Source organism: Meles meles, chromosome 4 (genome assembly GCF_922984935.1).
Source record: "Meles meles chromosome 4, mMelMel3.1 paternal haplotype, whole genome shotgun sequence".
NCBI classification, from domain to species: domain Eukaryota; kingdom Metazoa; phylum Chordata; class Mammalia; order Carnivora; family Mustelidae; genus Meles; species Meles meles.
In genome coordinates, this window is record NC_060069.1 from 39,440,143 (window position 1) to 39,466,761 (window position 26,619).

A 26,619-nucleotide genomic window follows, 5' to 3' on the forward strand; every position below is an offset into this window, starting at 1 on the left:
CTTTAAGTTCTACTGTGGGTCATTTACCAGCACTAAGTGAATTACCAAGGGTTACTAAAATTTGTTGTCATTCTCATTTTTCTCCTCGTTGGTCCTCTATTAACTCATTGGAAAGTGGGACCAAGTTAGGGAGGTGGGCTGTGGTCAGAGAAGGTTAAGAAGCACCAGTGTCATTCTCAAACTCCCTTCTGCCTCTAGAATTTTGATTTGCTGAAATCGAGACAGGCTGGTATGAGATCCCTCAGCTTCCTCCCTTATACTTGGACCATCCCTCACATTTGAATGACTTTCTCTCTCTCTCTCTTTCCAGAGGTCAGACTGCCCTTCCCTTCCTTTCTAAGTGTAGTCCTTTCTCCATATGCCTGATGTCACTCCCACCTGTTCCACCTGCTCAGTGACTGTCTCATTTCATAAAGCTTCATTTTAGTCATTTCCTACCGGCCTTTGTTCTTTGCCTACAAATATGCTTGGGGTTATCTTATTCCAACCAACAATCATATGCACCTCTTTCCTCATCCAAGACCTCTCCTTAACAACTTCTGCCCCCTCCAGGTACTCTCCTCTTGTCATCAAAATTCTCAGGCAGTCTGCCGTAGTGACTCACTCTGAAAGTGACCTCATTTGCTCAAGTCCAGGGATCTTTACTTGTGGCCTGCATTTCTTTGTTATCAGTTCTTCTAAATGAACTCTAACCGCTTAGGAGAAACCACTGTGCCCCCAGAACCTGTTTATCAGCTTACTGAAACAGTGGATACATTTATCATTTGTGTTGGCCTTGTCCCCAGTTCTGCCTGTTTTTAGTGCCCCACGGACCTAGGGATTCTAAGAAGGCATCTTGGTAGTGATTTTCTCATCTCTTCTTGTGTATTACTACTCCAGTGACAGTACTCCACGGCATCTCTCCCACAGGCTCCTGAAAGGTAAGGAGTTCCACAACCCAATATTGAGTTCTCTGCTATTTTTCCTCTCTTTGAGGAAGCCACTGATATCACTGCCAAGCCAATTGTGGTCTCCATGTAGAGGCTGTGGCAGCCTCTACTGTGTGAGATTCAGGCACTCATAAGTCAGATGGACCCAGATTCAACACCATACCGCCACTGCTACTGACTAGCTGTGACCACTCTGACCTTCAGTCCCCTCATCTGTTCAGTAGAGATGATACAGCCTTCTAGCGTTGTGAGGATTCATATAGGGAAATAAATATATGTGAAGGGCCAATACATGGCAGACATCCAATAAGTTAGTTCTCTTTTCCTGTAAAACACCCTGGAACACAGGCCTAAAACAAGACGCAGGCCACTGACCTTCTTGACATCGTGGATTAAGTTTTGTTTCTATCTTAAGAAGTAATTCCTTATCTTTTCTTTTAAAAAATTCCTGTTCAGATGAACCAGACTGATAAGAGAAATAAAAGTGATTATCTCTGAGTGCTCAGATTAATGTCTTTACATTTTCCTGAATTTCTCAAGTTTTCTACAATGTAATACTTTACTTATATTAGGGGAAAATGTTGTTTTAAGGACACAAAACTCCTTCTATTTAAAGCAGTTGATCCCATGCCATCTATTTACTAAGAAAAGAATTTTACAGAATAATTTTCTACAAAAAAGATTGGCATTCCACAGCCAAATTTTTTAGGACATGACATAATTCTGTTCTAAAATGTCAAATTTCAGCCAACCAAAAGAAAGATCACATTAAAAGAGAGATCTTCTACTCTGTCTCTCCTTCCTCTAAACCTCCTTCCTTCATCTAAAAAGAGGTTCTCAAAGTGTGGCCCACAGATCAGCAGCATCACATCAGTTGAGAACTTTTTGAGAATACAAATTCTCAGGCCTATCCGAAACCAGTTCGATGAGAAACTCTGGAGGTCGAGCCAGGAACAAAGTTTTACCGAGCCCTAGGTGATTCTTAAGTTTAAGAGCCACTGCTTTAGTACTTCTCTCCTCTATCTGTTCTCTTCAAGCCATCTCTAAGGAGTGGCTAAGGCCTCTCTAAGGCCCCCTCTCTCCCTACTACATTCAAACCACTCCCTATCCAAGCAAGGTGAGTACTAGGAGCAAATACTGAAGCACAGGCTTATCAGGGCCACTGAGGAAATGCCATCAGTAGGCGGAACAACTGGAAGGAGACTTTAGACAGGCTACGATGTAGGCAGAAGTCTTCCCCCTTGGGTCTACAACTTCCTGGAGCATCATTTTCTGGGCTGAGGTCAAAGACCTCTGCACCTGTGATGGGAGAAGGGCATGGAGGAGAACCTGGAAGGACCCAAGGTGTTGGCCTGGTGTGTGAGGCTGATGTATTTGAGATAGCAGTCTCTACAGCATCACCCCTCCCATGGCTCGTCCATCCCCTCTCACCTTCCTCGGGGCAGCAGCAGCGGGCAGGGCAGCAGGGGCAGCGGATGTAGCAGCAGCAATACTGAGGACAGCACTGGCACCAGCACACCCCGACCAGCAGGAGCAGGAGGAGGGCTCCCAGAATGATGAAGATCACTGTCAGCCAGTCTGCAGGGGAGATACCAACAGCAAGCTAAGTAAACATGCCGGTGAGAGCTTCCAGGTCTAATGTTCTAGAGATCTAATAAATACAGCTCTTGACCTACAGATTACATTCAATCAAAATACTGGCCAAAAAAAAAAAAAAGGTTTAGCTGCAGTAAGGGAACTTCAGAGGCTGGCAATCCAACAATAACCTGGGCTTGCTTGCTTCTGTTCTTTTTTCTGCGTGTGAAAGTGTCACAGTGTTGGGGTGGCTAAGAGAAAGCTCCAGCAGCACTTACGCAGGACAATGAGCTTCACCTCCTTATCTGGGTCTCCTGATGTGTCCCCGGGAGCCTCAATGGCGCAATAATACACTCCATGGTCCCACCACATCACTTCATTAATCACCAGATCTGCTCCTGCAGGAAGGGAGGGAGAAAGTGGCAGGGGTTAAAGGAGAGGGCCCGGGTTTCTGAACTATAGCTCTGAAAGACCCAGCACCGTCCTTCCACATTCTAAGAGGGCCCCTCGTAGTGCAGAGGTAGGCCTCAAGTCCTTTCAGTGAGACCCTCCTCCTTCTCCAAACAGTACAACGATGGTACAACGGACCATTCAGTGAGCCCTACCAGGTACCATGAATAGATTTTGGACATCACCTCATTTCATTTCCACCACAGCTCTCTGAGTGGGTGAGATACACATTACATTGCATCCAGGGATATAACTTTCTCTCACAGTCATGTAACTTTTGGTCATGGATGTGGCCATCCAGGATAAAGTTACTATTTTCTATCTTCTCTTAAAGGTGGACATGGACATGTAACCCATTGTGGTGGACAGAATGCAAGCAGAAGTGTCACATGATGGCTTCCAGGAACTCTCCTAAAACATTTTGGGAACATTTTTTTCCTTCTCTTCTTTTCTTTTACTCTGTTATCTGGAAAGCAAATGTGATGGCTGCAATTCTGGACCATGAGGAAGAAAAAGACTTTCTTGGGGAGCTGGAGCTTGGGCCTATCCCTGAGGTCTTAATGGAACAGAGCCACCACACTAATTTTGGACTCTCTACCTCCAAATTTATACATGAGAAGAAATAAACTTCTCTACTGTTTAAGTCACTAATACTTTGGGCTTTTGCTTACTCACAATCAAACTCGATACCATCCTGATACAGTAAGTATACTTATTAGCTTCATTTCAGATGAGGAAACCAATACTTCAGGAGGCTAAGAAACTGGCCTCCGAACAGAGAATTAATGAGTAGCAAAGGTAGGTTCCAATCCATGTCTCTGCTGCAACCCTGGTGCTCTTAACTACAAAGTTCTGATGTCCTTTCCAAAGTGTGTGGAGAACTCCACAGCCTGGGTCCCTCACCGGCTGTGAATAGATCCCTCTGGATCTTGGAGGGACAGGTTATGAGATGAAGTTGAATAAGAAAGGATAAAATGCCAATATTTTAAGGGTATATGTGACTCAAAGTTCAACAAAGGAATTTCAGTTTTCATGAGCACTGTGCGTTGGGCTACCTCACTGAGATAGATGAATGGTATGCTCAAGTTTAGTAAATGCTACGAATCATCACTGAAGACCTTGTGTGGGTCCAGCTCTATGTCAGATCTGCAGAGGAACAAGACTCATTTCCATCCTAAAACGGCTTAAAGTCCAGTCGTGCATCAGGGCAGCCTCCACGGTAAAGTGCCAGAGGACATCTTCAAATTCCTTTTTAAAAACCCTTAGCATTATAGACTTGCTCCTGCTTACTTGGCAGTCCCATCTGTAATTCTTCATTATCTGTTCGTCAAAAAATATTGATTGAGGAAATGAAACAAAAATGCAAGGTCATGCACCACTGGAGCTAACTTCAACTTCTGTTTCCTTCTCTTTCTACGTCAATCTCTATGATTTTTTTCCTACCCATGATTTTCCAAACAAACTACCTTTCCCAGAAATAAGCTTACCCCAGACTTGGAAGAATGGTAAAAGTGCTTCAGAGGAGATTCTCTCTCAATGTTACTGTGCATTAAAAATCTGCTCCAATTTTTATTAGAGACATAAAGATTTTTCTAGGGATGTCACAATAATGGAGACATTCAGATATGTTAATATTTTAAATAATCCAAGAACTGACTTGACATGGTCATCTCAAATGATGCACACACACACAGGCATACAGTGTCAGAAAACAAGGGCTCCAGGAAGTTATGACAACTATGGAGGTAGAAATAAAAACCAAGGGGAAAATACTGCTTTCCCACTGGTGTAAGGGAGAAGCAGAGTTTGATCCAAAGGTGACTGGGAGTAGAGATAGTGGATAGTATTACTCAAAATTAAAAAAAAAAAAATTAGTGGGGACTGTCACCTGTGGGGACTTTCATCCTTCAAAAACTATAAAGGAGACTTGCCAATTAAAGAGACTTTAAATTTTGGAGTCAGATGAGGGCTAATTCTGCAGGCTCTGGGAAAAAGAGAACCATCCCAAATCTTTAAGAAAGCACCTAGAGACCAGAAAGGACAGATGTACCTAAGGCCAAGAGTTTGAGGGCTGGCTTGGAGAAATCAGGGATTGCATGTAAAAGAATCAGACTGAAATATTACAGCCAAAGTATTATACACAATTTTGGAAGAAAATGTTAAATTGGCTCCCTTTAAATGATCTTCATTTAAATGGTCATAGAGCATTCACTGATTTCTTCACATTGTTGCTACAGGTACCCTGAGTGGCCTGCTTCATGTATTCTCCCTTCTTTTTTCCCTTTTAACCAGCAAATATTTATTTTACACTGCATGTGAAGCATATTGAAATGGGCTCTGAATTCTGTGCCAATAACCCAACTTGGCAATCCTAGATTTCAAGATAGGAATGTGGGGCACTAGCCCATCCCTCCAAAAGTGTGCTTGGTGATCATAACTAAAGTTCACTGGACACTTAATATTTGCTAAGTGTTTACGCATATCATCTCACTTAATCCTGACAACTCTCCAGGAGATGGGTAGTACTACAGCATGTCCCATTTTGTAGAAGTTGAGGTTAAAAAAAATTGAAGGGACTTGCCCAAGTTCATATACCCTGTAAGTGAAGAATGGGGACCCACACCCAATCTGACTGCAGACTGAGGGCTCTAACTACCAGTCCCTATACTAGGCATAAAGAATAAATATGCTTTACACATAGCTCTTAGATATCGCATTTGATATTTACTTCAGTGTACAGAGACAGAGACCAGTATGTCCATCTTTCAGTTGAGGTAATAGGGGCCAGAGAAAATGTCAGTTACTTGTTCATGAACTTAGCAGGTGGAAGCAGCCAGAGACCCCGCCAGGTCTTCAGATTCTAAGGCTAATGCTCTTTCCTCTACCAATGGGCCATGATGGTTTCCAGGCTGCCATCTGCTTGGATGCCCCTTAGACATGTACAAGAGGAGTGGCCAGAGGGAAATTCAGGGGGCCCGGGGTTCATGCAGGCCCTGAGAGCAGTTTATGGGAGGGAGCAAACAAACCTGAGCCACCGCTCAGCCATGAAAAAGCAAGAGAAACCATCCACTCCCAGACTCTTCACCAAAGCTGTAGGACATTTCATCCAGAGACCAGTTTCCAGGGGAGTGACTTCAGATGGTGGTAACAGCCTTCTATATATCTGGCACTTTCCTCAAACAAACAAACAAAGAAACAAACCAAACAAAAAAAAAAAAAAAAAAAAAAAAGGAAAGAAAGAAAAGAAAAAAGAAAGAAAGAAAGAAAAGAGGGAAATCCCCACAATTACTCAGCCGACCAGGCCCAGTATCTGCACCTCCTGCGGGCCCCAGATGCTGCCGCCTCCCCTGCACTCACGGTTCTGAATGGTGATCTTGCGCTGCCGGTAATCCACCCCCAGCACGGGCTCATTCTGTCCCCGCCGCTGAGCTACGATGCGCACCTCCCGCTGGCTGTCGTTGCAGTCATTGGATGGGTCCTGGCCCAGGGATAAAGCTGCCTGGTATGCTGAGGAAAGAGGACACAGTCAAGTCACCCAGCAATGGGGAATTCCCAGGAGGAAAGGAGCCCTTACTGTTCCCTGGAGCAGCGAAGCTTCTCCTTTTTATCCTGAGCTCATGTGTCTACTCCTGCTGAACATGAAGATTCTGATACTGAGGGTCCGGAGTGGAGATCTGAGAGTCTGCATTTCTTATGAACTCTCAGGTGATAATATGAACCTTTGAGAAGCAAGATCCAGACCCCTCTAAAAGGCCATCATTTCCAAATCCTGGCTCCATGCCCCTGTCTCCTATTCCATCTACCTTGGCTTCATTTTTTGGTCACCCCAGATTCTGTTTCTATACGGTTCATCCACCTGCCATTTTAATACATTTGCTGGTGGCAAATGCCTGCTGTCCTGGTCTCTCCTCCCTTCTGACTTTATTTGAAGAGTAACCCCCTAGAAATTATGCCTTGATTCAGAGATGTGTCTTTTGGGGACAACTGCCAGATTCTGTGGGTGACTCGTGGGTGACTCGCAGAACATTCAGGTATCAAGATTCATACTTTAAAACATCAGTCAGGGCTAAAAGAGGAAAAGCTGATGTCTCTCCCCTTTTTTCTCACTTCAGGGAGCTCACTTCCTTCCTACAAAGGCAGTGTCTACTTGTACTCTCAAAATCTCTACAAGGTTATTTGTCCAGGGCTGATGGTAAGGATCTGCCTTTGTTCCTTGAGAGAGGCAGAGGTAGACAGCTAGAAAGAGCTTTGGTTCCAGGGAGGAGAGTTGACATGAGTGGGGTGGCTACTACTGAGAGGTAGGATTTGGCTAAGTATGGTGGGGGGGGGGGGGAGAGGGGTAGCACTGAGAATGTGTTCCCTATGTATGCTCTCACTCACTAGGGGAGTTTCCTCAGCCACTAGGAAGGCTGGCCACAAAAGTGAGTGTGGCAGTGGGAGGGAGGTTCACAAAGGGCCACTCCTCAGGGTCCTAGGGGCTGTAAGAGGCTTCTTGTCCTCCTACAAGGACAAGAAGGTGGGAAGGGGAAGGGAGGCAGACTGTGTACTCATCTCAGTGTGCCGGCAAGCAACCAGGAACAGACCAGGAGGTAGGACTGGCACTGCCTTTTAAAAACTTAATGTCTGAGCTGCCCATATCTTTTCAGAACAAGGTAGGACATAAATCTTAAAATAAAATAGTATGTGACCTCAAATAAGTTACTTCACCTGTCTGGCCTGTTTCTTTATCTATAAAAGGAGGGGACTGCATTAAGTGGCCATTGTGGCTCCCTCTCACCAGGATTTGCGATCCTAAATAATTCCTATGCCCTAATGGCCATGCTTCACAGAGGCACATGGGTAGAAGGGTGAGGGACTCACATGCAGAGTAGTAGTCAAAGATGGGGTCCTTGCAGAAGGACTTGAAGCGCCACGTGACCACGACATCCTGGAGCTGGGCAGACGTAGTGTAGTCACACTTGAGGATGATGGAGGCAAACAGGGTGACATAGCGCTCTGTGTGCTGGACCGTCACCAGCAAGGACAGGCACCCTGCAGCCAAGAGCAGGAGACAATGCTGAAGGCACCCTATGTCTCTGGGAGGTGACCTACTTCTGTTCATGGGGTAATAAAAGCAATGCAAATAAGCAAACACACTGGCTGCCTAGCTGGGAGATGGTAGACAGAGTGGGAGGCGGAGACCCCGCAGACAGGGTAGATGGGGAAATGAAGAGCGGGCATGAATGACAACCGATCTCTGATCCATTGATCGTGTCAACACATCCAACAAGAAAGACACTCCAGGGCGCCTGGGTGGCTCAGTGGTTTAAGCCGCTGCCTTCGGCTCAGGTCATGATCTCAGGGTCCTGGGATCGAGTCCCATGTCAGGCTCTTTGCACAGAAGGGAGCCTGCTTCCCTCTCACTCTCTCTGCCTGCCTCTCTGCCTACTTGTGATCTCTCTCTGTCAAAATTAATAAATAAAATCTTTAAAAAAAAAAAAAGACACTCCATTAAAAGAAGGTCACATAGTACTGTGGTGCTCTTGCCAGTACATGTGCGCATTTGTTCATGTTACTTTCTTTTAAAATGGTTCCCTACTTCCCTAGGGAAGTTCAACAATCCTCCAAAGCCCATCAGCTACCTGCCTTCAGGGTTTCCTGCTGCCTCATCTCCCTTCCAAGCCCACTTTACACTCACCATGTCAGCTGCCCTGAACTGGCTTCATTCCTTGTGATGCCAGAATCACAATCTTCCCTAGGTCTTCCCACACGTGGACCTCTTGGCTGGAGCATTCTCCCAGAGCACCAGCCACTGCTCCCTTCCCTTCACGAGGCTAATTCCTGTGTATTCCTTAGGTCTTCAGCAGCACCCTCACCTCCTCCAGAAGCCTTCCCTGACTGCAAATCTGGGAGAAGGGTCTCCTGTGTTTTCCCAAGGGACCTCCTCCCCTCCAGGCAGCACGTTTCACATGCCTCGGTGATGGCCAGTTAACTGCAGGCTCTGAGAGGCTGGTTCTGCCTCTAACTTGCTGTTACAGCACAACCTCACACTGTACCTGGTACCTCCGTGGCACCCAACAAACATTTGTTGAATAAATAATGGAACGAATGACCAAGAATACATTAACAGTAGAAGCTGGCAGTACAGGTGGTCAACATGAGCATAAAATAAATACAAATGATCAGACTGGGACAAATTTTACTAAGAAAGACTTGAAGTAATTAATATTTTTTCTTTTCTCTTTTTTAAGCCTCCCTCTTCCTAGCCTCCAAGGCTACAACACAGCTCCAGGTCTGCCTTGATGAGGAACCTGGAGGCACAGAAAGTCAGGTGGGACTTTGGCATGGTCGGAGGTCCACACATAACACCTTAGAATGTTCCTACGTCAAGATGGTCTCTAGGTCAAGTTAGAGGGGATCTCCTCATGGGAGACTTATTGCGGAATAACAGTACTCAAACTTGAGCATGCGCCACCAAGAGGACTTGTAAAGGCCCAGATCACTTTTAGGAGGAGTTTCTGATTCAGGAGCACCTGGGTAGGGCCCCAGAACTTATATTTCTAACAAGTTTCCAGGAGATGCTGATATTAACTGTTCTGGGTACCACGCTTTGGGAACCACTAGTGTGGACTAAATTAAAAACAAACAGGATTTGGACTCCGATACAATTGGGTTCAAATAAAGCTTCACTATTTATGTGGACATGGTACAAGCTATTTACTCTGAGTTTGTTTTTTTCTCCCAGCTATGACTGCAGATTATAATAGTACTAACCTCATCAGGTCCGTGAAAGAATGCGATGAGATAATTCACTTCTGGCAGTTGGCGTGGTGCCTGGCCCATACACTGCTGTGTTAGTGTTAGTGTCTGAGTCTGAGTCTCTTTCCCTCCTTTCTCTTATTATGAAGGCCAAACAGAAAAGGGTTCAAGTGGGGGTTCTCTCCAAGGGAGCCCTCAGGTGGAAAAGCCTCATGTTGACTGAGCTATTCTGACAAACACAAAAATTTATTCCCCATCTTCACCCCTTAAGCAGCAGCTGGTGGGCCTGGCTCGAAGGCCAGAGCCACACGGCTCTGGATCCTGCCTCATCTTTGGGACACAGCCCTCGTAAGATAGTAAGCTGTGGCTTAGGATGGGCATGTGCACCCACTTTTCTCACATCCACAGAGAAAGAACAGGACAGGTCCTCACCCCCAGGAATGGCCCAAACTGTCTCCAGGGCTGGGCTGAAATGAGGAAGTCCTGTGACAGGCAGGCTGGAGAGAGGGTTGGCAGAAATACGGGGGAGACCTGTGGCTAGGGAAGATTTCACAGAAGGAAGAAATATAAGCTGGGCCCTGCCCCTCAGGTAGGATTAAGATTACACATGAAAAATAGGAAGAAGGCAGAGAAACTCATGGTTTCAAGACAGAAAAAAAGAGAGAGCAGAAGCCCTTATCAGGAAGGAGCTGTAACTTGGGGAGTCTGGAGGGAACCAACCCCTGCTTTATGGGAAACAGAGGGATAAATAAGGCGGGGCTGGTGGTAGTGGCTGGGGGTGGGGAGTCTAAATCTCACTGAAGCATCTACTTCTAGTTAATGGGTAATCACTGAAGAGTTCTCTGTAGAGTAACAGGGCAAAGTCAAAGACCGTTGACTTCCTCATCCAGTTATAAAGATCATCGTTTTGAAAACAAGCCTTCAGTAGTTTGGGGGGAAAACAGCTGCGGTCTCTGCCAGCTGTATGATTCCTGGAAATCAGTCCAATCAGAATGGAAGAGCCAGTGACTAGCATCTCAAGCCTGACGTGGGTTGTTTTGTAATCTGCCTTATTATTTTTGCTTCACCACTCTCACCATCCCCCTTGGGTTTTTTTCCAGAACTGGCCTGAAAACAGACCTTGGAGTTTTCAGCCAACCCAGCTTTAACCGACGAGAAGCACTATAGGTAAGCTTTTGAAAATGACGAAGATGCCATTGCTGACACTAGTTTGTTTTGCTGCGTAAATAAAAAGATTAGAATAGAGATAAAACATTAAACAAAATCCTATGTTCACACCATACTTTCAAATACTGTCTTTTACGCACTAAATCTGACCCCCGGGAGGAGACAATCAGGGGCACTTCACACATCACAAATCTGAGACTGGGAAAGTTGAGTGGCTTGTCTGTGGTCATTCATTTTCTGAGGACGTCAGAGTCAAGATTCCACCCCTGGAATGGGTGGTCTCTCCACTCAGCCTGGTTATTCTGTAAATAAAGGAAAATGTTTGGTACTCATCAGCCTGCAAATAACCGGAATGGAGAGCCAGGCGACAATTGGCAGCAGTCACTCTGATACCGCGACTAACAACCGACATGTTCTTTATCTTGCTGAATGGTAATTCGACATAAATAGCAATGTATTCAAAGGGCGCTTGTGAACAGTATTTGTGTAGAGGTGGAACATGTGGAGGGAGAGCAAGTTTACGGGGAGTCAGAGAAAGGAGTTGCTCTGGGGCAGCTTTAAAGATCGCTGAATCTGACACTCTGAGGGAGAGAGAATGGGGACAAGGTGATCACCTTCATCACTAAGCCCTCCCCCAGCTCTCCTTCCATGAATGCCTTTATTATGGCCAATACACACCTGCGGGGACACCCTCACCTTTCCCAACATCAGCATAGGCTTTGCCACCTAGGTACTGTTCTTTCATCCTCTCTTTGATTTCATCCCTATGTGAATTTCAAGCCTTGATATATGTCAGGTTCTCATGATTTGGGCCATACTGAGCTTATTCACATGTTCCCTTGGGGTCTGCCAGCCCCACAGCAACCAATTCAATTCTCAGACATTTGTCCCTGGCCTTGCACAAGAAGAGTGGGGAAGAGTCCCAGGACAAAGGTACCGAGCAACCAGCAACCCTCTCTCTCTTTGTCTCAGCTGTTGCTCTGGATCTCAGCACCTACTGTGTGCCCGGTGACATACACACATAGGCCCTAATTCTCACAAGCCCCCCAGGGGTGGAAACAGACCTGCTGATACACATGGGCAAAGGTTCAGACACTATAATAAGCCAAGCCCTCTCAGCTTCAGGATCTGGTTTTGCTGGAGTTTTGGTTTTGCAGGTTTAGGTAAACCTACTCCCACGCAGGCAAGCTTGACTTTCAAAGTGGAAGTTTGGTGCTAGACTCAGAAAGCAGGAGGATTTTCCAGATTGGGAGGAGGACAGTCCATCTCAAAGGCAAAAAATCTCCTATTCTTCTTGTCCTTTAGCCTTGGACTTCTCGGTAAAACTAACCACATTGGGCATGCACACTACTAGGCAGGTAATGTTTTCAAGAAGAGACTAAGAACAGCAGAATCTGAGCTGAAAAGAGGAACAGATTCAGAAAGGTAGATGTCTTTTTTGGATCCGTGCTCTTTAAACTGTTTTCAAATTCTTATATTTTCTTTCTGTTCTTTCTTGAGGTGGGGGGAAGAGCAGAGGGAAAAGGAAAGAGAGAATCATAAGCTCACAGCTGTGATATCATGACCTGAACTGAAATCAAGAGTCGGATGGTTGACTGAGCCACCCAGGTGCCCTCTTTCTATTCTTAAATGTCCTTCATATTGTGGCACCTCCTTCCCCTCAGCTAACTGCCATCTGATTTCCTAAATATCTCTATCATTTTCTTTTCAAAACTTTAATTCTAGAGACTGACTTCCTAAGTTCACATTCTGCCTCCACTCCCCACCAGCTAAAAGACCTGACAAGTTATTTCCAAACTATAGTTGCCTTTTTATATGCAAAATATTTCCCTGATAGGGGTGTCTGGGTGGCTCTGTCAGTTAAGCATCTAACTCTTGATTTTGGCTCGGGTCATAATCTCAGGGTCCTGGGATCCAGCCCTGCATTGGGCTCCCCACTCAGCAGGGAGTCTACTTGTCTCACTCTGCCCCTTCTCCCATTCACATACACAAGTGCATGTGCTCTTTCTTTCTCTCTCTCTAAAATAAACAAATAAATCTTTCAATGTTTATAGCAGCAACGTCCACAATAGCCAAAATGTGGAAAGAGTCCAGATGTCCATTGACAGATGAATGGATAAAGAAGGTGTGGTATACATATACAATATATATATATAGATGCATATATATATAGTAGAATATTACTCAGCCATCAAAAAGATGGAACTCTTCCATTTGAAATGACATGGATGGAACTAGAGGGTATTATGCTAAATGAAATGAGTCAATCAAAGAAAGACAAATACCATATGATTTCACTCACATGTGGAATTTAAGAAACAAAAGAGATGAACATGGGGGAAGGGAAGGAAAAATAAAATAAGATGAAAACAGAAAGGGAAGCAAACCATAAGAGACTCTTAAATATAAGGAGCAAACTGAGGGTTGCTGGAGGGGAGGGTGGTGAGGTGATGGGCATTAAGGAGGGCCTTGATGTAATGAGACCTGGGTGTTACATGCAACTGATGAAACACACTAAATTCGGCCCCTGAAACTACTAATACAGTATATGTTAATTATATTGATTTAAACAAAGCATTTATAAATAAATAAATAGGAAGGAGATAAAAAAAAATAAATAAATCTGAAAAAACCCCACAAAACTCCCCTGACAGCATTGTAGAAAGGATTAAATGAGGTAATACATGTCCAGCATTTAGCAAAGAGCCTGGGACATAATAGCTGCTGAACAAATATTAGCTATTATTTGTATCATTAGTACTTATCTTGCCCACCTTAGAGACTGACGTCAATTGAGAACAGCATGTAAAAGGATTTTGAAAAAAAAAAAAAAGGATTTTGAAAGAATTAAAATGATACAAATGCAAACTGGCATTAAAAGCTTTTAAAGCTGTGTCACTTTGTCCCCTGGCAAACCCATTCAGTTTGTTTCCTCTAAAAGAGGGAGGGAAACCTGTCATTTAAGGGTGGTTAAATAACTTGTCAAAGGAGAACTCATGAACAACAGAGTTAAATGCTTTACAATGAAATGCTATGTGCTCCAAATACATACATATCTTTGTATATTTCTTTATTCAGTCTGTCTTCCCTGTGTCATATCAGATTGGGCAGAATGCTTTACAGTTTCTTGAATGTTTTGTCCATACAACACAGGGATGTATTTTTTTTTTAAATTTTTTTTTTTTTTTTAAACTAAGAACTGTTTTCAGGAGACTGAATGGCATTTCCCCTCCTTTACACATGAAGGGTCCTGCCTGGAGCGGGATGGCAGGCAGCAGGGGAGCTCAGTCTTCCCAGGCAAGGGGCAGTGGCCTTGTCCTAACTCCTAAAAGGAGGTCTCAATTCTTGAGTGTTTTTCACGGATGCAGGCTCCTATGCTCCACTAAGCAGGTTAGCAAAAAGTACACAGGTTTAATCCTATCAGAGTTTACGTCTGAGCAAGGTATCTCCCCAAGTATATTTGCCATCTGCACTTGTTACATTTCCTTAGATAACAGTGCAAATATGAAAGGAATCAAGTGGAGGAGGGAGTGGCCGTGAGAGTGAACCAGGAGGAAGGGAGAATCAGGGGAGGAAGGAACAGAACAAAGAGAAGTCGCCTGGGGCAGGGGAGGAATTATGTCTATGTATTCCATGTTGAACAAAGGTCTGCTGTGTGCTACTCAATAGTGTGAGACTCAGGGTGGTGCTAAGCACGTGAGGTGCTACCCTGGGCGGAAACAGACAGACTGAGTACTTGCTGTGCTGTTAGCCATGGTATCTGGTGCTTTCTTTTTTTTTTTTTATTTTTTTTTAAAGGTTTTTTTTTTTTTTTTTTTTTTTTTTTAGATTTTATTTATTTATTTGACAGAGAGAGATCACAAGTAGGCAGAGAGGCAGGCAGAGAGGGAGAGAGAGGGAAGCAGGCTCGCCGCTGAGCAGAGAGCCCGATGCGGGACTCGATCCCAGGACCCTGAGATCATGACCCGAGCCGAAGGCAGCGGCTCAACCCACTGAGCCACCCAGGTGCCCCGGTATCTGGTGCTTTCTTACATAGCATTTCATTTAATCCTTGTAAAACACCCATGAGATAGCCTGATTTTATTACCATCTCATAGATGAGAAAAATCCTCAAGGAGGTTAAGTAACTGGTTTTAGGCCACACCGCTAGTGTTGGCCAGCATGCCTTGTACGTGGTATGCATTAAACATTTGCTGACGGGAAGAACAAACGAATTCATACAAAACAGGCTAAACCGCCTGGAACAAATTTTAAGTGCCCTCAAAGTACAGAAAATAAGAAAGTTAGCCATTGGTAGCATGGCCAGACAAAAAAATAAACTAAGTGTGTTGTAGGGGAGAGGGAGTACCAGAGCACGCCCACGTCACTGGGGAGAAGCCTGCCCTTCAGCCAGAATGAGTGAGCCTTGAAATCTAAACAAAGAGGTTTAACCCACTCTTATAAGCTATGGAGATCAGTAGAGGTCCTTGGAGGATTAGAGTGAAGGTGGGAAAGGGAAACCCAGGTAGGTAACCTATCACCTGGGGCGAGGCTGGCTGGAATGAGACAGAGACAGTAGCAGGCCTCAAGGCAAGGAGATGCTTAAGATCCTTAAAAGAGGCTAGTGTTTTGTGAGATTAAGAGTCATTTATGGTTGCTGGGGGGAGGTGGGATTGGGAGAGGGGGAGCGGGCTATGTACATTGGGGAGGGGAGGCGAACCATAAGAGACTATGGACTCTGAAAAACAACCTGAGGGTTTTGAAGGGTCAGGGGTGGGAGGTTGGGGGAACAGGTGGTGGGTAATGGGGAGGGCACGTTTTGCATGGAGCACTGGGTGTTGTGCAAAAAGAATGAATACTGTTACGCTGAAAAAAATAAATAAAATGGAAAAAAAAAAAAAGAGGCTAGTGTGAGGTTTATCACCTGGAATAGAAAAGAGGGGGCAGATCCTGGGATTAAGAAACAGCACATGGTGATTAACAGGGTTTGGGAAATAAGGAAAGTGTCAAAACTGCTTTCCTCTGACCGCACCTTACCCTAAGATTTAAAGATTGAAAACTATAGAAATAAAGATGAGGGGCACCTGGGTGGCTCAGTCGGTTGAGCATCTGCCCTCCGTTCAGGTCATGATCCCATGGTCCTGGGATCGAGCTTCACATCAGGGTCCCCTCTCAACAGGGAGCCTGCTCTCCCTCTCCTCCCTGTTACTGCTCTCTCTTGCTATCCTTGTCGTTATCTCTGTCTCTCAAATAAATAAAAAAACTTAGTACAAAAAAAAAATAGATGAGAGAAAGATGACACACTTCCTAATTCTTAAAACACACCATTTTATTTCTCCCCCAGGGACACGATGTAATACAGCACAGGGCTGAAAGAAACCCACGCAGACAGTATATTAATTACCCAGCATCTTATTTCCATAGCATCTTTGCTGGGGCAAGATGTTGAATGAATAGCATTTAGTTAGACATCCAGGAGGCAATCTATTTCTATTTCTGCATACCAGGATGCAATTAGACAAAACAAACTTGCTCCATGGTATGAAACAGAGGAAAGAGCCATGGACTACAAGCAAGGATGCCAGGGTTCTGGTCTCAGCTCTCAAAGTAACGGCACTGCGTCAACCTAAGGCTTATGACCTTCCTGGACACAGATTTCCTTATCTGCTAAACTGGCCCCAGAAAGGAAGACAGACAGGGACTCGGCATGATTTGTACTTGAGTTCAGCAGAGCCCTGGGTCCATCAGGGGCCCCATGGAGGTAAGGAAGGAGCCAAGTGGGCAGCTCCCATCCATCACCCACACCCCCCTCAGCCTGAGAAGCTCCACTTTCCTACCCACTATACTGCGGACTGACTGTCATTCAGTCCTCAGTGTGATCCCACAATTTACCCCCACCACCAAGGGAAAATTGCTAGCCAAGATGCTCTTTAAGAATGTGTCCCTTAGGAGTCAGTGGGCTGATTTCCTGAAGAATGATAACATAAATTGAGAGCTGCGTGAATCTGTAAGTTAACACCACTCTGTAATCCTAAAAAAAGAAATTCACAGAAGTCCCAATGAGACACACCCTTTTAGAATTTGTGCGGAAAAGTAAATTGTTATTCCAGGAATAAACCTTGAGGCTGGATGAACCAATGGCCAATAGTGCAAAAGGCTGCAGGTACTTACTTTGAATTATCTTAATGTTTTAAGGAGCAAGTATCACTTGTGGGCTAGAAGTTTCTTTTTAAAGAAAAAAACTTTGAAGAAGTACAAAAACAAACAAACTAAAACTCTGACAAGTGATCAGTCCACAGCTCAGAGAACAGGGACTGTGGTAATTTCCCAGGACTCCCTGACCTGAGAAGCTTCGTCAGGGCCTCTGGCCACACTGGCCAGCTGGCCAGTACCCAAATCTGACATAATTTCTCTAATGGCCCATACTTTACAACTGCAGAAACTTGGATGCCAACCAGAAGCTTGGGTTCAATCTTCTTTAGAAATAGGAGAGAACAGGGCAATGAACCAAAATGAACATACTCTCGGGTTTTCCAAAGTTCATAATGCAATTTGCAGCAGATCTCGCGAAAATCAACTTGCTGGACTTTTCTATTGAATGTTAATTTGGGGACTATTTTCTACTAATTTAATGTTATTAAAATAACATTTTATTTTATTTGTCAGTTTGTTATTCTTTCATCCGGCATAGCAATGGGTTTGTGTGTGCATGTAGTTTTGTTTCTGTTTTATAAACCTTATATATGTGTACATGTCACAACATAAACTGTCTTTCTTAGTAAGAACTATAAAAAAAAACAAGTTTGAGAAGCATTGCTTTGGCAGATACTGGAAGTGAGAGAAGAAACTTGATTTTCAGTTTGATCTTAGAGAATTTTAGGAAGTTTGGTCTAAAAATAGAGGTGGGGGAGGCGGGACCCAGTATTTCCTGAGTGATGATCATTTTGTAGACACTGTGCTTGATCTTAACCCACCCAACATAAGTTGGCCTTATGGGGGTAAGAGGGTGGGAGGTGTGAGGGGCTCATCAGGAATTCTACCTGTTTTCTAGATGAAAGGAATTGAAGTAATTTCTCCAGAATCACAGCTAGTAAGAGGCAGAATCTGAATTCCAACCTGACAGTCGGTCTGACTTGACCATTAACGGCAGTTTCTTAGCTGTAGGGGAAGGAGGAAACACTTCAATTGTTTCTTTAAAGTTAGCTCTAAAAAAATCCTCCTTGAGTCTAAATCATGAGTATTACCACCATGACTAACATTCATTAAGCCCTCACTTTGTTTCAGTCACTATCTTAAGTGCCTTAAAATCTTCATTTTACTTAACCCTCACAAAAACTTTGAGATAGGTACTATAATCATCCCTGTTTACTACAGACTTTCAGCAGTTCAGTAACTTGACCAGAGTCACACAAACATTCTGGATGTAAAATCCAAATGCACATTAAATAGCTGAATGCAGCTTGCTTTTTTTTTTTTTTTTTAAAGAGCAGTTAATTTATTTATTTGACAGAGAGAGATCACAAGTAGGCAGAGAGATAGGCAGAGAGAGAGAGGGAAGCAGGCTCCCTGCTGAGCAGAGGGCCCGATGTGGGACTCGATCCCAGGACCCTGAGATCATGACCTGAGCCGAAGGCAGCGGCTTAACCCACTGAGCCACCCAGGCGCCCCTGCAGCTTGCTTTTTTTTTTTTTTTTTTTAGCATGTCCTACACATACTCGGGGAATATATCTGCTAAAATAGTTATTTCCTCTCGAAGTGCTGGAGTCTGTCAATTTTGCACCTATGAAATAAAGGTAAGATTAAATGTTCACTTAGGACTTTTTTTTTCATATTTTATTTATTTATTTGATAGACAGAAATCACCAGTAGTCAGAGAGGCAGGCAGGGAGATAGGAGGAAGCAGGTTCCCTGCCAAGCAGAGGGGCCGATGCGGGGCTCAATCCCAGGACCCTGAGATCATGACCTGAGCCGAAGGCAGGGGCTTTAACCCACTGAGTCACCCAGGTGCCCCAGGACTTTTTTTGACTTTGGCATTCTCTGGTTCACACAGGTAGGTTACCAGTTAAAGAATGGCAGGAAACAGGGTGCCTGGGTGGCTCAGTGGGTTAAGCCGCTGCCTTCAGCTCAGGTCATGATCTCAGGGGTCCTGGGATCAAGTCCCACATTGGGCTCTCTGCTCGGCAGGGAGCCTGCTTCCCTCTCTCTCTCTCTGTCTGCCTCTCTGCCTACTTGCGTGATCTCTCTCTCTCGCTGTCAAATAAATAAACAAAATCTTTAAAAAAAAAAGAATGGCAGGAAACAGGGCAGTCTGTATAGTTTTACCACTTCAGCATCCTGGTATTAACACTGCATGACTGTGTTGGAACTCCACTTCTGAAGTCCCTGTCCAGGGATGCCTGGGTGGCTCAGTCGGTTAAGTGTCTGCCTTCTGCTCAGGTCATGATCCCAGGATCCTTAGATGGAGTCCCGCATCTGCCTCCCTGCTCAGCAAGGAGCCTGCTTCTCCCTCTGCACACTGCTGCCCCTGTTTGTGCTCTCTCTCTCTCTTTGACAAATAAATAAATAAATAAAATCTTCTTAAAAAAAAAAAAGTCCCTGTCCATTTAGCAATCTGCTTACTATAAGAATATACCCTATGATCATAATCACTGTATTTGAAAAATGTTCAGTGTTAAATATTCTTCATAAAAATCAAAAGCTTTTAAAACATTATGCTGATGATTTAAGGATTGGGGTTTATTTCCTAATAAAATTTTTGTCTGTAAGACTTCTTTTCTTATTCTTTTTTTTTTTTGGTTTTGCAGCTTTTAATTATTTCATACAAAGATACACATTTCTGTCAACGCTACATGTAACTGAAAAATAGAGATGACAGAACACACCCCATCCAGGGATAGGATCTCCTGGCAATAATTATACTAAAGAAATCTTGTCAGTCATGACAGGTTATCAAGTGCTTATGTTTATAAAAAAAAAAAATTGGAAGGGGAGGCGAACCATAAGAGACTATGGACTCTGAAAAACAACCTGAGGGTTTTGAAGGGTCAGGGGTGGGAGGTTGGGGGAACAGGTGGTGGGTAATAGGGAGGGCACGTTTTGCATGGAGCACTGGGTGTTGTGCAAAAACAATGAATACTGTTATGCTGAAAAAATAAAAATAAATAAATAAATAAAAAATTCATGAAGAGAAAAAAAAAATACATTGCCTGCCATTTTCTTATTCTTTTGACCTTGATGACTGCTGGCTATAAAGTCCTAATCTGGGGATGGAGCGCTAAGAGACAGAGGTGGGAGCAGACCTCAATTTTCTTGAAAAGGCAGCTCAAGCAACTTCATGAATCCCTAGCTGCTGTGGAATTTAAGCTAAACACATGGTGCAAAGAAGAAAGGACTAAGAAGCTGGGATGTTTAGGATTTTGCTGTCACAGTCCAAGCGGGTAACTGCTCTGGTAGAATTTCGGCACTCCAATTTAGGTGAGGCTTAGTCCATTTCCTTGTGTCTCATGTGTCCAGCATCTACCCTTGTCAGCTTCAGACAACTGATAGGACATATATCCTGCAGAAACTGGTGTGAGCCAGAAGATCTTAGGAATATTGATTTTCCAATTTTCTCACCCTTTTGCAATTCTCCATCCTTTTTATTCTCAGCATTAAGCTTAAGCTATTGTAGAATCTTGTCTTAATGAGATTTAGTTACATCCGAGTGATTTTCATGTCCTATAAGCTAAGTATACCTAAGCTGGTAAAAATGAAATTCTGCCCCTACCTTCATATCACATCTTCTCCCTCAGAAAAATATAAGACTCACATTAGTCTGTGTGCAAATTGAGCAGACTTCCCACTGACAACTTAGAAGAGGGCAGTTAGTCCTAATGAGAGGGTGGGGAATGGTAAAATGAAATACAGCAGGGCAGAATTTCCAAGGGAACTCCCATCGGTCTGTTTGTAAGGTCACACCTACATCCTAATCGAAAAGGGCTGGAAGTCCTGCAATGTAGTCACTCAGCTGTCCTTTCCTACCTGATTTTACTCCTGCAGATACACACTCCTGTCACATTTCCAAGACATATACTGAGACACAAAAACCATGCTTTCCAAAGCAGACAGGGTGGGAAGGTTAAGAGAAGGGAGGAGAGGGTGGATGGTTGGGCACCTGATGGGAAGGGAACTGAGCAAGAGATAAAGTTAGGAAAGTGGGTGGATACAAAGAAAGTAGAAAAATGACACTGAACATAATGAGCAAAGAGACACATGGTTCAGTCCTGTAAAATGGGTTCTGAACCATCTCGAACATCTCATGATTCTGGGGACACGTTATAACCTCCCAGGAGCGACATCAATGCACTTTTGTCACCATATTGAAATCCTAAAAGCAAGCATCAGATGAAAGGGCAAAGTAATGAGGGATCAAAAGAGTGGTGCTTCCACGTTTATCAGCTCAGCTTTCAAGACCAAGAAGTGCCTAAAGACTGCGGCAGGGAAGCCCAGAGGCTCTGGGTTTCTTCCTTAGTTGCACCTGTCTCGGAAGGGCCGGGCTAATAAAAGAGGAAAACAACAAGTTCTCACAGGCAGAAACTCGAGCCAGTCCCCGCACCTCCTGGAGCCTGTGCCAAGAGCTACCAGAGCGCGGCCCAGGCCTCCACTGGCCAGCCTGTGACCAGTTCTGCAAGGCCTGGCAACAATGGCTTCCAGTCTCCCTGGGCCCAGGGTGAGACCCACTTTTTCCCAAGGCTCACCTGCTGGGAGCCAAGTGAAGAGCAGCAGCCAAGGCACAGGCAGCTCGGGGCCCATGCCGGCCGCTCTCTGGCCCCTGCCAGCTCAGGGGCTCCGTGGGGGCACACCGCGTCTCTCTGCAACAGCGGCCACGTCTCCAGAAGTGGACGGACCACTTCTCCAAGGAATCCCTCCGCTTTCCCCTCTCTCCGCGCGGGACAGCAGGGGGCCGGCCGCGGTCCTGGAGCAGGTACCGCCGAGGCTCATCCCTACCTGGGCGCGCCGGCGGCTCCGCCTCCCGTCCCGCGCACCGCCCTTTCCTGCTCCGCCCCTCTTCCCGGAGGACAGTGGCCACCTTTCCTACCTGCCCCCGCCTGCTCCCTAGGCTGCCAGGTAATTCGTCCCTCTGGAACCCCGTCTTTCGCCACACCCTTCCCACCAATAGACATAGACAGCTTTACCATTTTCCCCCAGAGGTTCTTGGGAAATCTTATCCCTAGCAAACTTCTTCCCCTCTTTGTAGAATTATGTGGATATAACTTTCTGGGGTGTGTTTCCTACATTGTATTTCCATACCCTCATACGTGTTTGGAAAACTTTTTTCCCCCACTAAAAACACTCCAATATGAAGTTTGCCCATAATGTCTGCTCGGGTTTTCTAGACACTAAAGATGTACATATAAACTAGAGAAATAGATTTAATTTTCCACAAATATAAAAGTCATAGGTGCTTATTATAGAAAAGTCAGAAAAATATGAATTATTGGAGATAAGAAAAAAGTCCTGCTTCCACCACACGTAGTTAGGCATTGTTAGTGTTGATGTATTCCTGGTTCTTAATTTCCATCCTGCATGAAGACGGCTCATCAGCCCCTCCCTGAGTCAGCCCTCCCAATGTCAAAGATTCTAGGTCTCCCTGCAACAGGCCAACTAGGATATAATCCAGTGTCTCTTTTCTTGGCAGCAACCCATGGTAAGGGGAAAAACACACCTGCCTTCAGGAACTAGCCAACAACATTTACTTGGAAAGTCATCTAAGCACTGGTCAATGTAAATAGCAAGCTATTTTGTCTAACTCTCTCTTATTAGGGATTATTCATTGTGTTCTCCCTCCTAGCCACCACTTTTCCTCAAGGAAAGAATTATAAAGATGAATTAAACAGGGTTTCTGCCCCTCAGGAAGCTCCCATTCTCATCACTGCTCTTGGAAGGCAATATTATTTCTCTTAAGTTTTATCTCCTAACCTGATCTGCTGTGAAGGGTTCTCTTCGTTAGAGCTACTGGTGTCCCCCATCTCACTTCCTCCCAGAGGAACATCCTTGTCCGGAAACTGGTTGGAGGTCAACCCTGTCCCTTCTCCCAGTTTCCCCTCTTCCCCTGAGTCTGGCCTCTAGTTCCCCAATCGGGCCTCTCCGCTTTAAATGTTTTTCTTGTAGCCTCTTCTCTTCAAAAATTAGGAAGTAAATTCAGACAGTACATGGCCAAAGGTAGGTGGTACAGTATGTTCAGGGACCTTTAGACCTTCCACAGTGGGATCTCAGCAAAGCGGCTGAAGCAGGTTATAATGTAAGGGGTGTTCCCCCAATGCCCTCCAGAGACTGTGCACATTGTTCCCAGGAACACTGTATGCATCTGAGTGTTTGTGACCCTGAGGGAATTGTATAGCCCCTGGATCTGTAAATTGCTCTAGACAGATTTTCAATCCCAGACTAAAAAAGTATGAGTCCTCTCTTTCCCAAACCTACCTCCCATGCCCCTCAGCCCTTGTTTTGATGTAAAGGTCATTTTTAATACTCACTGAAAGCCAGCATTTCTCCATTTTTGTTCCATGGCATGTTAAAAAATACCATATAGAGAAAAGGCTCTGTGATCAAATTTTTAAAATGCTGGATTAAACTCAATGAAACATTTTTGTAGCATTTCTCAACCCCTTAGAGTGCTACTACACATTTGAAGTTTCTGTTTTTTAAGATGTTATGTATTTATTTGACACAGAGAGAGAGAGCACAAGCAGGCAGAGCAGCAGGCAGAGGGAGCACAAACAGGAGGGAAGGGCAGAGGGAGCACAAGTGGGGAGAAGGGCAGAGGGAGAAGCAGGCTCCCCGCTGAGCAAGGAGCCCAGTGCAGGATGTGATCCCAGGACCTAGAGATCATGACCTGAGCCAAAGTTAGATGCTTAACCAACAGAGCTACCCAGGCGCCCCTACATTTGAAATTTCTAAGGAAATCAGTCATATAGCGTTTTTCAGCATTATTCAACCCCAAAGCCCTTTTCTTACACATATCTTTGGGCAGATGCTTCATGGAACATATTTTGGGAAGTTCTGGAGATCTAAACCCAACATAACTGGAGGCATACATTTAAGGCTTCTATAGAAACAAAATATAACATTTACAAAAGTTATCCCAAGTGCAGTAGAATTAAATGTCTTTATTTTTTCTTAGTATCACTCATTCCATTGCCCATCTACCTCCCTTGCTTTTCTTGGAGTGAACACACAGGTTATATATTTCTCTGCCTACCGCATGCATCTTTTTTCTTCACCACTTATATTCTGTACCAAGCAATGTTCTAAGTGCCGTATATGCATTATCTCATTACATTTCTAGAATAACTACATATAATAGGGACTGTTTTTCTGCTATTATCAATTCCATTAATAATAATGTGGCAGCTGAGGTACAAAGAAGTGACTTGCCCAAGGGAACAAAGCTAGTAAGTGGTGGAGTCACGAATCTAAGTGAGGCAGTCTGACTCCAGGTCTCTAAGTGAGGCTGTCAACTTTTACATCATACAGTCTCACCTAGCTATGTTTCAACCTGAATTTGCAGCTATTTGACTCTATCTGCTACTACTGTTTGTTTCCACATAGATCATTTAGCTCTCCATGAAGTAAGACTCCATTCCACTACTGTGTGCTTTCCTGGGCCAGTTATTCTGCCAACATGTGCCTTTGGTTCAGTAAAAATTTGATAAGAATATACATTTGGCTCAGAACAACAAATAGTTCTTTAATTGCTTAATATAGAAGTAAAAGTCACTTGACCTACTGATAGTGACTCAGACAAAAGTTTCCCCATATACAAAGTAACAATAAATACCATTTATTAAACAATTATATTGTGCAGGCACTATTCTCAGTACTATTGTATTAACTTCAATAATTCTCCCAGCAACACTGAGGCAGGTATTATTTTTGTCCCATTTTATAGCTGAGGAACTTGAGGCACAAAGGCCCAGTTACTTATCCAGGGTCACCCAGCTTGTAAGTAGCAAAGCTGAGATGCAAATTCAGGCAATTTGCCTTCAGAGAGCACACCCTTAATTACTACCTTAGCCATACTGTGTTTCTTTGTGCTCATGGTCCAGAGTCTAACCACAAAGTATAGAACTTATGATTTCATCATTTATAATCATACTTTCTAGTTAAAACTGTCCATAAATGTTACTGAATACTGTCTATATATGCAGGTGCATCTCTTCTTAAGCATAGTGCGATATTTGTACATCTAACTGTGTATTTATCAAGAATGAAAGAAAGAGGGGCACCTGGATGGTTCAGTTTGTTAAGCATAAGCCTTCAGCTCAGGTTATGATCCCAGGGTCCTGGGATAGAGCCCCACATCGGGCTCCCTGCTAAGCAGGGAATCTACTTCTCCCTCTCCTTCCTACCGCTCCCACTACTTATACTCTCTCTCTGTCAAATAAAGAAAATACTTTTTTAAAAAAGAATGAAAGAAAGAAAATAAACGTGTAAGTAAAAATACTGCTCTGGGGAGTTAAACCTAAAAGGAGACCAAAAAATGAAAGTAGCTAACTGATGCTGCAACATTTGGAACACATCTTGTTCATTTTCTATGCTGGCATCTAGCATAGCACCTGGCATATAGGTAGTGCTCAATATTTATTGTTGAGCTCTTTATCCACAGTTCCTGAAAGAAGTGACATGTGAGCTGGGTTTGAAAGTGAACAACTTTACCAGAGCAATCCAAACAAGAGACTATGCAAAAATCGTAGCGCGAGGGAATAGCACAGCTGAACTATAAGCACTTCAGTTTTGCTAGGGCAAGGTGGGGAGTGGTAGGAAAATATGTTAGAGAGCCAGGGTAAATAAAGGGCCTTGCATGACCATCTGAAGAACTAAGACTTCATACAGTAGACAATGGGGAAGCAGTGAAGGATTTAAAGCTGGGTGAGGCATGATCAGACTTGCATATTAGGAAAATAAACTTGACAGCAATGAGAAGAATGGTAAGCAAGAATTGAGATGAAAGGTGGAAAGATCAGTTAGTCAAGATGGAAATGCTGAGGGCTCAGCCCAGTCATTGGTGCTGAGAATGGAGAAGAGAAAATACTTTGGCAGATATTTAGAATGTGGAATTGACAAGACTGATGGTAAATTAGATGTGGGAATTGAGAGAAGAATATAGGTTTCTGATTGTTGAGTCTGTGTGGCTGGTGATGCCCTTAAAGAACACAGATATATGGAAAAGTTTTGAATCATTTCAGACACATTGCACCTAGGAAAGTAGTGGAGTATCTAAATGAAACTCCTCTGGATGGTTGGACACCTTTATTAAGTGCAATTGGTTGAATGAGGTTAGTAAGTGCTGCATGCTTGGTAAGGGAGGTTTGGGTCAGCAGGGACTGGGAGATCTACTTTTTGGTCAGTGGGATATAACCCAAGATACAATTTTTCTTGGAGTAGGGATAAAAGCAGAAGGTGGTAGAATCTAGTGAAAGGAGTTTGGGAAACAAATTTGCTCATTATTACTACTCCTATTCAACATTATGCTGAATCTTCTAATTAGCACAATAAAAAAACTAAGAGGCTGAAAATGAATAATAAAGATGTTGTTATTCACAGTGTTATGATTACACAAACTACTGAAGAGAATCTATAAGGACTAACAAGAGAGGTTGCTGAAAATAAGGTCAATATATTAATGTCACTGGCATCTGTATATACCAGTAACATCCATTTTGAAAATATATATTTGTAATAGCAGTAATTTATAAAGTAACTAGGAATAAATCTAACAAAATATGTGAAATAGCTCTGTGAG

The 26,619-nt window shown here is 43.9% G+C and overlaps 1 protein-coding gene across 7 annotated transcripts in view; it reads right to left on the reverse strand.

Moving 5' to 3' along the window:
- The window catches only part of ILDR1 (immunoglobulin like domain containing receptor 1), a 42,397-nt gene extending 20,570 nt beyond the window's left edge, over positions 1-21,827 (reverse strand). For all 7 annotated transcript variants that reach the window (XR_006818027.1, XM_046002442.1, XM_046002441.1 and 4 more), the window contains exons 1-5: positions 21,575-21,827; positions 7,815-7,985; positions 6,312-6,461; positions 2,783-2,902; positions 2,361-2,507 (exon numbers count right to left, since the gene is read on the reverse strand). Coding sequence is in view for 6 of the 7 variants with exons in the window: in XM_046002442.1 (XP_045858398.1) it covers positions 2,361-2,507; positions 2,783-2,902; positions 6,312-6,461; positions 7,815-7,985; positions 21,575-21,629 (643 nt within the window). In the remaining variant the exon portion in view is untranslated. The remainder of the gene's footprint in view (positions 1-2,360; positions 2,508-2,782; positions 2,903-6,311; positions 6,462-7,814; positions 7,986-21,574) is intronic.
- Between the last annotated feature and the right edge of the window lie 4,792 nt (positions 21,828-26,619).